General features: G+C 64.7%; 1 protein-coding gene across 1 annotated transcript in view; it reads left to right on the plus strand.

Annotated features, from left to right (window-relative positions):
• LOC119105524 (transcription factor SOX-4) overlaps positions 1–5,859 on the plus strand; it is a 12,556-nt gene extending 6,697 nt beyond the window's left edge. The window contains exons 2-3 of the mRNA XM_037228987.1: positions 3,938–4,417; positions 4,694–5,859. Of these exons, the coding sequence (XP_037084882.1) occupies positions 3,938–4,417; positions 4,694–4,954 (741 nt within the window). The 3' untranslated portion in view covers positions 4,955–5,859. The remainder of the gene's footprint in view (positions 1–3,937; positions 4,418–4,693) is intronic.
• Positions 5,860–10,542: the final 4,683 nt, after the last annotated feature.

Here is a 10,542-nt window from a genome sequence, read left to right on the forward strand (position 1 = left end):
AACCGCACGCACGCGCGGGCTGATTCTGAACCACGCTCCGTTTTGTTGCGGAAAGCTTTCAGAGACTTCGAAGAGATGTGAGATTTGAGCCCTGAATAATTATCAGCTATAATTATCAGGCATCCGAAATGATGGTGCTTTTAAGTCAGTACTTACAGTACGGTGCACATTCATGGATTGAACACCTAATCGCATGAGTGGAGAATGGCCGGCTAACATCAAATATTTTACCGTTCATTGACGTAACCGCATCCCCGTGTGCGTGTTGTGAGCTGATCATGCCACGTTCGTCCCTCCCCTACCCTCCAGGGACCAGTTTGCCGGCTCACCGGCTCGACCCCTAGGCTCGCCCCAGCGGAGAACATTTTGGCTTTGTCAAAACATCTCCCCCTGAGCAGGGGCGCGCCGTGTTGATGGCGCGCGGGGGCCATCGGGTCTCCAGCGTGATTGGCGCGCGCGCCACAGACGCGCACCGGCCCCTGCCGCTGGCAGCGGCGGCGTGCCAGACCTCGGCCCGTCACCTCCCGGCAGTGGTCAGCGAGGGTGGATGCCTGAGCTGCCGCTCCCAGCACCAGTCAACGACAGGGTGTCAAAACCACGCTAAATTCGATGAAATAGGTGAAAACTGCCAAGCCCGCCATATGGTGTTCTCGTTCGATGTCCGTTGGCTCGGCTCGGCTCGACCGACCGGCCTCGCTCAGCTGAGGTCGAGGCGGCCTCTCGACAACAGGTGTACGGTACGGTGGTCTCCAGAGCGGGTCGAGCGACGAGGAGTGTCGCCACCGGCCACCGCGACGGGCTCCCGTAACAGCCGCCGCCGCCGCCGCCGCCGCCGCCATCAGTGTTCGTGGCCAGCGAGCCATCACGGCTGGTGGAGCGGCCGCCCAGTGATGGCGTCTCTGGGGCGGGCGTCAGTCCCGGCCGGGCCGCGCCGGGGTCAGACGGCTGCCTGACGCCGGCCGGCGCCGCCGAGTCGTTAGACCCTCCGCTGCCCAGCTGGCCCACTTGGCCCGCGCCCGTGTGCAGGCTGCGCCGGCCTAATTGGGCCCTGCAGCGCGCCGCGGTGCCGCTGCCAGCTGACGGCCCCTGCCTGCCTGGGTGACGGTCGTCACCAGGTCGGTCCGGCGGGGCCCGGCCGGGACACGGGGACCTCGGACGGACCTGGACACAGTGGACCCCGGACGTACCGGGACACAGCAGACCTCGGGCGTGCCTGGACACAGTAGACCTTGGGCGTGCCTGGACACAGTGAACCTCGAGCGGACCTGGACACAGCAGACCTCGGCGCGCCTGGACACAGTGGACCCCGGGCGTACCTGGACACAGTGGACCTCGGGCGGACCTGGACACAGCAGACCTCGGGCGTGCCTGGACACTGTGGACCTCGGGTAGAAGATCGGGAATGGGGCGCCCGCATAGATTTTGCGGGTCAGGTGAAACCTCACCGCCAGGGGATCGGAGGAAGTTCGGACGTTGAGTAAGCCTCCCATCTCCGGGAGATCGCAGGCGCTGCTGGCGATAAGCAGGCGGCGTCGCCAGCAGCTTCTCTTATGTATGGAATACGGGCAGCCCCATTTCTACGGAGTGTCGTCCAACGGACGACTGCGTAAATGGACGCTTTTTCCTCCGAGAGAGTTTTCACTCCGAGCCTCTCAGAGCCGCAGCGCCCCCTGTACCCGCAGCCTGACGCTGGTGTCTGGGGTCGTTACCCGCTACTGCCGCTCGTAGCATGGGGTATAGCACAAGCTTGGATGCCTTTCCGAAAGTCGATGCCATCGTGGGACGACTTGGTGCAGTTCAGCAAAACGTCCTCCAAAAGGCACCGCTCAAAATATTCCCAAGAGCAGTGCTCATTCACGGCCTCAACCGCTCTGTGGGCGGCGAGTTCGGGGCGACATGCGGAACATCTCTCGTCACTACGATAGCGGCGGCGACGGCCGGCGCACAGTCACCTCTGCGACCTCTCGGTGACACGCCGGCCGGCGATAACGCCCATCGGCGTGACCTTGCCCCGCCGTGGGACGTCTTTGTCAGCAGCGACTCCTCAGCGCGCCGCTCGCTTTTTGACGCGGCCGCCACCGACTGACGGCCCGCCGAATACTTGGCGTCGGGCGAGGCGGTGGCTGCGGGCCTGCTGCAGAGACGCCGCCGCCGCTGGGCCGGCGCCGCCTGCCAGTCAGGCGACGGACGGTGCCACACATTTCACCGGCCCTGGCGTGGCCAGCCAGAGGCTGCCTAGCTGATGACATAAGCAATTACCGGCGTCGAGGGCAGGCAGTCGCTGCCATTAACCGCATGGAGGCTGGTGATGTAAGACGTGGGGTCTTGACTGCGGGGTGCACGTGGAGGCGAGCGTCACGACATCTCTCTGTAGGGCGGGGGTGACAGTCCGCCGCTGGGTCAGAGGTGACGGTCCGCTGCTGGGTCAGAGGTGACGGTCCGCCGCTGGGTCAGAAGTCACAGTCTCCATTGGGTCAGAGGCGACAGTCCGCCGCTGGGTCAGATGTGACGGTCCGCTGCTGGGTCAGAGGTGACGGTCCGCTGCTGGGTCAGGGGTGAGAGACTGTCGCTGGGTCAGATGTGACGGTCCGCTGCTGGGTCAGAGGTGAGAGGCTGTCGCTGGGTCAGAGGTGACAGTCCGCCGTTGGGTCAGAGGTGACAGTCCGTCGCTGGGTGGGTCAGAGGTGACAGTCCGCCGCTTGGTCAGAGGTGACGGTCCGCTGCTGGGTCAGAGGTGACAGTCCGCCGCTGGGTCAGAGGTGACGGTCCGCTGCTGGGTCAGAGGTGAGAGGCTGTCGCTGCGTCGGGTGACAGCCCGGGTGGGTCAGAGACAGTCGCCGCTTGCGTCGAGGTGACAGTCCATCGCTGGGTGGGTCAGAAGTGACAGTCCGCCGCTTGGTCGCAGCCGCGTGGTACGGGACAGTACGCTGCTGGGTCAGACATCGTGACTGGGTCCAGTACGGCTTGGTCAGAGTGACAGTCCGTGGGTCAAAGGTGACATCCGTATCTGGGTCTGAGGTGACAGCCCTCCGCTGGGTCAGAGGCGACAGCCCTCCGCCGGGTCAGAGGTGACAGTCTCCGTTGGGTCAGAGGCGACAGTCCGCCGCTGGGTGAGAGGCGACAGTCCGCCGCTGGGTCAGAGGCGACAGTCCGCCGCTGGGTCAGAGGTGACATCCGTCTGCTGGGTCGGCCCTGATGAGCAGCGCCCACATCTGCAGTCGGCCGTGGTCGCCGCACTATAACTCCAGCCGCACGGTCCGGAGACGGCTCAAGTTGGGGCGTACCGCCACAAGTTTTCCAATAAAGCACGGCACCGACGACAAAAAAGGCGCCGTTTAGGGAAGTTGGCCGGCAGTGGGCGGTGCCAGCACGACAAGGGGTTTAGGCTGGCTGCCCTACCGACAGCGTGCTGTGGAAGTGCGGCCTTGAGCGGGCGCCGCGCCTGTCTGTGCAGCGCACGCGCCTCGACAGGTCTCGACAGGCCCTGCTGATGGGACCTCGCACCGGCGGCACAGCGGCGCCGAACTTGATCCTCCGCTGCCGCGTCATGTGGCCTTTGAGGATGCGGCATGTGACCGCTGCCACTGTGACATATCACTGGTGTTGATGCGCCTTCTGACGGTCAGCCCTGGTGTAATCGGCCTGACGGACCGCAGGCTCGGAGAGGGTTACCATACACGCGCTGTAAGCAGAACGGAGGACGGCGTCGGCTGGATCGCCAGCTGACCCACCATGGACACCTTTTCCATGCATTGTTGCTATTTCGTTGGACTGGTTCCTGCTGCGTTGTCGTTTAACCCCGTACTGACATCTGTGTTGACCCATCGGTGTCCCTCCTCCTGAATTCGCTGGGGACCCGCTGCTGGTCCGCACAGAGCCCGAACTAGCAAACAGCACCCTACCAGCCCGCCTGTGACACGCCTCGTCTTCGTTACAGACCAAGAAACACCCGCTGAATCACGTGAAGCGGCCGATGAACGCCTTCATGGTGTGGTCGCAGATCGAACGGCGTAAGATCATCGAGGTCACGCCCGACATGCACAACGCCGAGATATCCAAGGAGCTCGGCCGGCGCTGGAAGCTGCTGAGCGACGCGCAGCGCCAGCCCTTCCACGAGATCTCCAAGCGGCTCAAAGAGTACCACCAGCGCGAGTTCCCCGACTACAAGTACCGGCCGCGCAAGAAGACGCTCAAGCCGGGCAAGACGACAGAGCGCACGCGCTCCAAGGCGCGCGCTGCCGCCGCCGCCGCCGGCTTTAAGGCGGTGGTCAACAACAGCGGCGCGTCGCGCTCTCGAATCACGCAGACGGCCGGCGCCAACTTCACGCCCGTCAACCACCAGCGGCTCAAGCTGAAGCTCACCATCGACAACAAGTTCCGCGAGAGCGTGAAGCGACAGGCGGCTGGCGGCCGGCGCGCGGCGGGCTCGCCGCCGCGCCGGCAGCGCGTCGCCAGCGTCGCCTCGTCACACTCGTCGCCGCGCGCCAGCCCCAGCGGCGCGCCGGGCAGCCCGCCGGCGCTCATGCCTGACTCGCCCGAGTCGGCCACCATGTGCGAGGAGGCGGCGACGGCGTACGGCGAGCGCCCGCCAGCCGGGCTGCACGCGCTCTCGCTCGGCTCGCCGCCGCCGACGCCGGAGTGCGAGCCGGAGGAGGACGGCGCTGGCGGCGGGGCGCTGCTGTCGGCCGTCAAGCAGGAGCCGCTGGAGCCGCTGCGCGTGGACGCGGACGCGCTGGACGAGCTGCTGCAGCTGAAGGTGGCCGACCTGGTGACCGAACTCGACATGCCGCTCGACGCGCTCGCCTCGGACCTCGACCTGGACGGCATGTCCGTGTCGAGCAGCTCCGGGTCGCACCTCGAGTTCAAGTACGACCACGACGTACTGTCGGGGCTGGGCGACTTCAGAGACCCGTGGGCCGACGAGCCGCCCTTTCGTGACCTGATCGATTGCTGAGCGGTCGGCAACGCGGTGCTTGCCAATGAAAGGCGTTGCCGCACGCGGTGCGCGCGTGCACGCGTGCCGCGGCGCCCCGTGCCGCGGCACGGCTGTGACAGACGCCGCTCCGTGAGACTTGTCTGGACGAGGCCTTACCTGTGCAGGTGCGCGTGTGGCTGCGTCCGCTGGCTGGCTCACTCGGCCCCAGCCGTCCGGCGCTTCATTCGCTCTCGGTAGTGTAGCGTGGTAGCGTATCAAGACAATGCGTGACACCGCCGAGTCGGGTCACACTGGGTCACCAGCTAGTCCAGAGCCCATCCGGTCCACTCGCCGGCTGCAGCCAATCAAACCCACTCCAATAACCCGGGCATTTGTGGAGCGCCGGCGCCCCGGAGGCGGTGGGCCGCTCGTCCAAGTTCAAACTCTCTACCTTGCGATGCCTTCACACGATTGCTTGTGCCATGACCGTTATCACATTTTCCATATAATACGCGCACAGTACAAACGGGCCGGCGGTGGCACACTGCACCATTGGATCTCATTGCGGGGCCGGGCGGCGCCGGTCCGTATACCCGGTGTGGACCCGCACCCCGGATCTAGTGGATACCCGGATCCAGTGGATACCAGACTGACCTCACAGAAGACACAGAGCTTCCGCGTCCCAATCATGCCGCGGCGCCGCGCGCCGGGGCCCTGGGAATCGGGCCGCGTTGCGTCGGTCGTTGCGGCGGCGCCTGCTAATGTGGCGCACCTCGCCACGCGCGCCCCAGACGGGATGGCGGCCGCTACGGTTGGGAGGGTCCCATTCCGTGCCAACCGCCCTGCTGGCACGCATCGGGCTGACCTGAGGCGCTGCCGGCCGCGCATCGGGCTGACCTGAGGCGCTGCCGGCCGTGCATCGGGCTGACCTGAGGCGCTGCCGGCCGCGCATCAGGCTGACCTGAGGCGCTGCCGGCCGCGCATCGGGCTGACTTGGGGCGCCGCCGGCCGCGCATCGGGCTGACCTGACGCGCTGCCGGTTGTTCTCGTGATATAAGCATGTTCTGCATGATGTGGTGCCGTACCGACCTCCATTCACCGGGCGGTGCCCATGGCTGCCAAGTTGTGTCGGAAAATCGAGTGCAATCGAAAACTTGCTCATACTCAAACGGCGGGCAGCGTACACTGACGGCTCCTGTATGGGGATCGCGCTGACCTCGCGCGCCTCCGCCATCTCACCTCGCACCTTTCATTATTAGGCCCCTTTCTCATCTCACCTCTCACCTTTTATCAGCACACGACCCCGCTCATCTCACTCCGCACCTGTCACCCGCGCGCTTCTACTCATCTAATCACCGCGCGCCCGTGTCCATGTCATGTCCGACCGGCGCGACGTCAGGACGCCGGCCCTGCGGGCCAGGGCGGCGCGTGGCGCTCGCTCCTTTGTCGCTTCTCCGTGTGTCAGTAGCGGGAACGCGCACCGCCGCACGAGCCCCGGCACTCGCCAAACGCCATTCGATGTTCTCTCTCGGTGTTAGGTCTAGGTGGAGCGTTGGTGTGACGAAGGAGCGGCGGGGGACGGTGGGTGCCCGTGCGGGCTCCGGGAGCGCCTGGCTATGGTACATATATGTAGACGGGAGACGAGCCGTCGGGTCTTCTCTTCGCGCCTGCCGCCGTCCGGTCCGGTCCGGTCCGGTCCTGTCCGGCTCTGTCCGGTCCGGTCCTGTCCGGTCCAGTCCGGTCCGGTCCGGTCCGGTCCGGTCCGGTCCGGTCCGGTCCGGTCCGGTCCGGTCCGGTCCGGTCCGGTCCGGTCCGGTCCGATCCGATCCGGTCCGGTTCGGTCCGGTCCGGTCCGGTCCAGACCTCCGGCACCGCTCGGCGGCAGCGGTTATCGGAGGGACGTCCGACCGTCGGCATGGAGCCTGCTTGCTGGCCTCGGATAGCGTCTTGGTTGAGATGTCTTCGCCCCTTCGGCATGTGTTGACCCGCAGCTGGGGCGACGGGAAGACCCCGGTCCCGCCTCGCGCCGGTCGAGCGGCGTGCTACCCTTCAGAAACACTCCTACCGTTCGTTAGTTCACATGCGTTGTTTTGTTATTACCTGTGCTTATATTTTATCTCTGTGCAGGCTCTCCTGTGTTAGAAGGTGCGGTCCTGGTTCATGCATGGGCAGGCCGTGGTTGTCGCCGAGGTGGTCATCTTGGTTGTACTGTCTTTATAGTGGAGCAATATTTTTTCATAATATAAAGCGAAATGAATGACAGAGTCAGCCCCGAGTCTACTATGGATACCTGGTCGTGTACATTTTGTATGGTAGTTTGTTTACAAAGAACGAAATAAAAATCGATCACATGCCACTTTTTAACGACTGAAATGAAACGAAAAATCAAATGCACGCATCAGAACAATATCTGAACGAGGCGGCTAACATGCAGGTGAAAGCTCTTCAATGTATTTCCCCCCTACAGGAACTTTATAAAGTCCGTTCAGGTCAAACTTCTCGATTGCCGGCGTGCGGCGCATGCCAGGTCGGGTCGGGTCGCGTGTCGCCGCGCTGGCCAATCAGCACGTCCCCACGCGGTCATCGGGCACGTGACGTTTCATCGTATGCCGCTCGCACCGAGCGGATACCGGCCGGCAGCGAGCGATCAATACAGAATCGGCCGGCCACCAGCAGCGTGCGACACGGGGCTCGGCCTGGCGCCGGCGGCCAGCCACACCGCCGCGGAGCTGGTGACGGCGTGGAGGGTACCCAGCAGCCAGACCGCCACGGAGCTGGTGACGGCGTGGAGGGTACCCAGCAGCCACACCGCCGCGGAGCTGGTGACGGCGTGGAGGGTACCCAGCAGCCAGACCGCCACGGAGCTGGTGACGGCGTGGAGGGTACCCAGCACCCACAACGCCGCGGAGCTGGTGACGTCGTGGAGGGTACCCAGCAGCCAGATCGCCGCGGAGCTGGTGACGGCGTGGAGGGTACCCAGCGGCCAGAACGCCGCGGAGCTGGTGACGGCGTGGAGGGTACCCAGCAGCCAGACCGCCACGGAGCTGGTGACGGCGTGGAGGGTACCCAGCGGCCAGAACGCCGCGGAGCTGGTGACGGCGTGGAGGGCAGCCAGCGGCCAGGCCGTCGCAGAGCTGGTGACGTCGTGGAGGGTACCGAGCAGCCAGACCGCCGTGGAGCTGATGACGGCGTGGAGGGTACCCAGCCCAGCCGCCGCGGAGCTGATGACGGCGTGGAGGGTACCCAGCAGCCAGGCCGCCGCGGAGCTGATGACGGCGTGGAGGGTACCCAGCAGCCAGGCCGCCGCGGAGCTGGTGACGGCGTGGAGGGTACCCAGCGACCAGAACGCCGCGGAGCTGGTGACGGCGTGGAGGGTACCCAGCAGCCCAGAACGCCGCGGAGCTGGTGACGGCGTGGAGGGTACCGAGCAGCCAGACCGCCGCGGAGCTGATGACGGCGTGGAGGGTACCCAGCAGCCAGGCCGCCGCGGAGCTGATGACGGCGTGGAGGGTACCCAGCGACCAGCCATGCCGCGGCGCCCAGCAGCTGCTCCAAATACGCCTCGCGACCGCCTGTCGCCGTGGTGCAGAGGTTTAACGGCTAGGGACGAAGTTCGTAGACCCGTCCAGATTAAACCATGGTGACCTGAATCCAGCTAGCCGAGCTTCCCGCATTTTGTCCTAGCAAAGGTAATCTGAAGCATGCTATCGTTTCCACACTAGTGTTTTTTTCTGCATGTCAACGATACAAATTGGCAGTTCATACACCGTATCTATATCACTCCCAGGCAGGCCTACTGACATGCTGGGACTCGGGATGCAGATTTCTATGTAGGCAGCAGGCAGCTGCTCCTGATATTCAGCTTGTGGTTCCGCCGGTTCCGGTGCGCTATGCACCAGCACTAGGTCCAGTCCAGTACAGCGAGAGGAGCCGTGTCCCGCGCAGTGGGCGTAGCTCGGTCGGTGCACCGAGGGAGCGTGTGTACCGTGGGGCGCTCCCGGCTCGGTCGGTACGCGTACCGTGTCCCGCTGGGGTGTACCCAGGTCGAGCTCGGTCCGGTGCAGCGAGAGCAGCTGTGCCCCGGCACAGTACCGTGGGCGTGCCTCCGAGCCCGGTCCAGTGCACCGAGAGGAGCCGTGTCCCGGCACAGTACCGCGGGCGTGTCCCCGAGCTCGGTCCAGTACAGCGAGAGGGACCGCGTCCCGGCACAGTACCGCGGGCGTGTCCCCGAGCTCGGTCCAGTACAGCGAGAGGGACCGCGTCCCGGCACAGTACCACGGACGTGTCCCCGAGCCCGGTCCGGTGCACCGAGAGGAGCCGTGTCCCGGCGCAGTACCGTGGGCGTGCCCCCGAGCTCGGTCCGGTGCACCGAGAGGAGCTGTGTCCCGGCACAGTACCGTGGGCGCGCTCCCGAGCTCGGTCCAGTACGAGAGGAGCCGTGTCCCGGCGCAGTACCGTGGGCGTGCCCCCAAGCTCGGTCCGGTGCAGCGAGAGCAGCTGTGCCCCGGCACAGTACCGTGGGCGTGCCCCCGAGCTCGGTCCGGTGCAACGCTCGCGCAGAGGAGTGTGTCCGCACAGTACGGGGCGCGCTCCCGAGCTCGGTCCGGTCGTGCCCGGCACAGTACCGTGGCGTGCCCCAGCTCGGTCCGGTACCGAGAGGAGCGTGTCCCGGCACGTACGGGGCGCGTCCCGAAGTACGCACCGCGGGCGTAGGTCCCGAGCCGGCCCGGTGCAGCGAGAGGAGCCGCTGTCCCGGCACAGGGCCGCGGGCGTGTCCGCCGCGCAGTCATCGCGCCCGGTCGGCGCCCGTCGGACGCCATCCAACCAAAACGCACGGGGCGTAGGCCCGCCGACACGGCAACGCCCCGAAACCGTGCGTCATGCACTGCCCGCACTTTTATTAGTCGAAACGTCACCCAAATCGGGTCAGTTATTACCGGGAAATGGTCCCGACGGTGATGCTAACGGTCTGTTACCGGAGCACGCCCTGCCCGGGGGCAGAGGACGTTGACACTGCGCCCGGCTGCGCAGCCCGACGAACGAATCCGTATGGACACGTTTGGCTGCGTATGGATGTGCGCGTCATTCGGAGCTCCGTATGGACATGCATGGTCAGGCGTGGTTTTGCGTGGTACGTGTGGTGCGAATGGGTGCATATGACGCACATGGCTACGTGCGTGGGTATATTCAAGTCCATGCGTCCAACAGATACGCACATGTGTGGACATCTGTCGGACGCATGGATAGTTGGTGGTATTTTTGTGGTAGGCAAAGCTGTGCAGGGAACACAGGGTCTGTGTCGGTGAGAGGACATCTTTTTGCGATGCAAATATCACAGAAGTGTAAAGCGGTGCTGCGATGGAAGCGTCCTCGTACTCAGCATGATTAGGGGGCTACCGCCCCATCCAAGCTCCAGGTCACTGTCGGTGCTACTGCTGGTGTTTGTGGTAAACATTGTCATCGATGGTAATGGTTTACGGAAGTTGGCCACTGAAAGTTTGCTACTGGCCGTCAAAATAGCATCAATGCTTTGTAATCTGGAATGAGCCACAACTAACTTTTCCCATTTGTTTAGCTTCGAGTTTAGCCGCTGAAATTCAATCAGGGATTCGTGTTTGAACGACTAG

The sequence above is a fragment of the Pollicipes pollicipes genome, unplaced genomic scaffold (genome assembly GCF_011947565.3).
Source record: "Pollicipes pollicipes isolate AB1234 unplaced genomic scaffold, Ppol_2.1 Scaffold_6138;HRSCAF=7277_pilon_pilon_pilon, whole genome shotgun sequence".
Classification (NCBI taxonomy): Eukaryota; Metazoa; Arthropoda; class Thecostraca; order Pollicipedomorpha; family Pollicipedidae; genus Pollicipes; species Pollicipes pollicipes.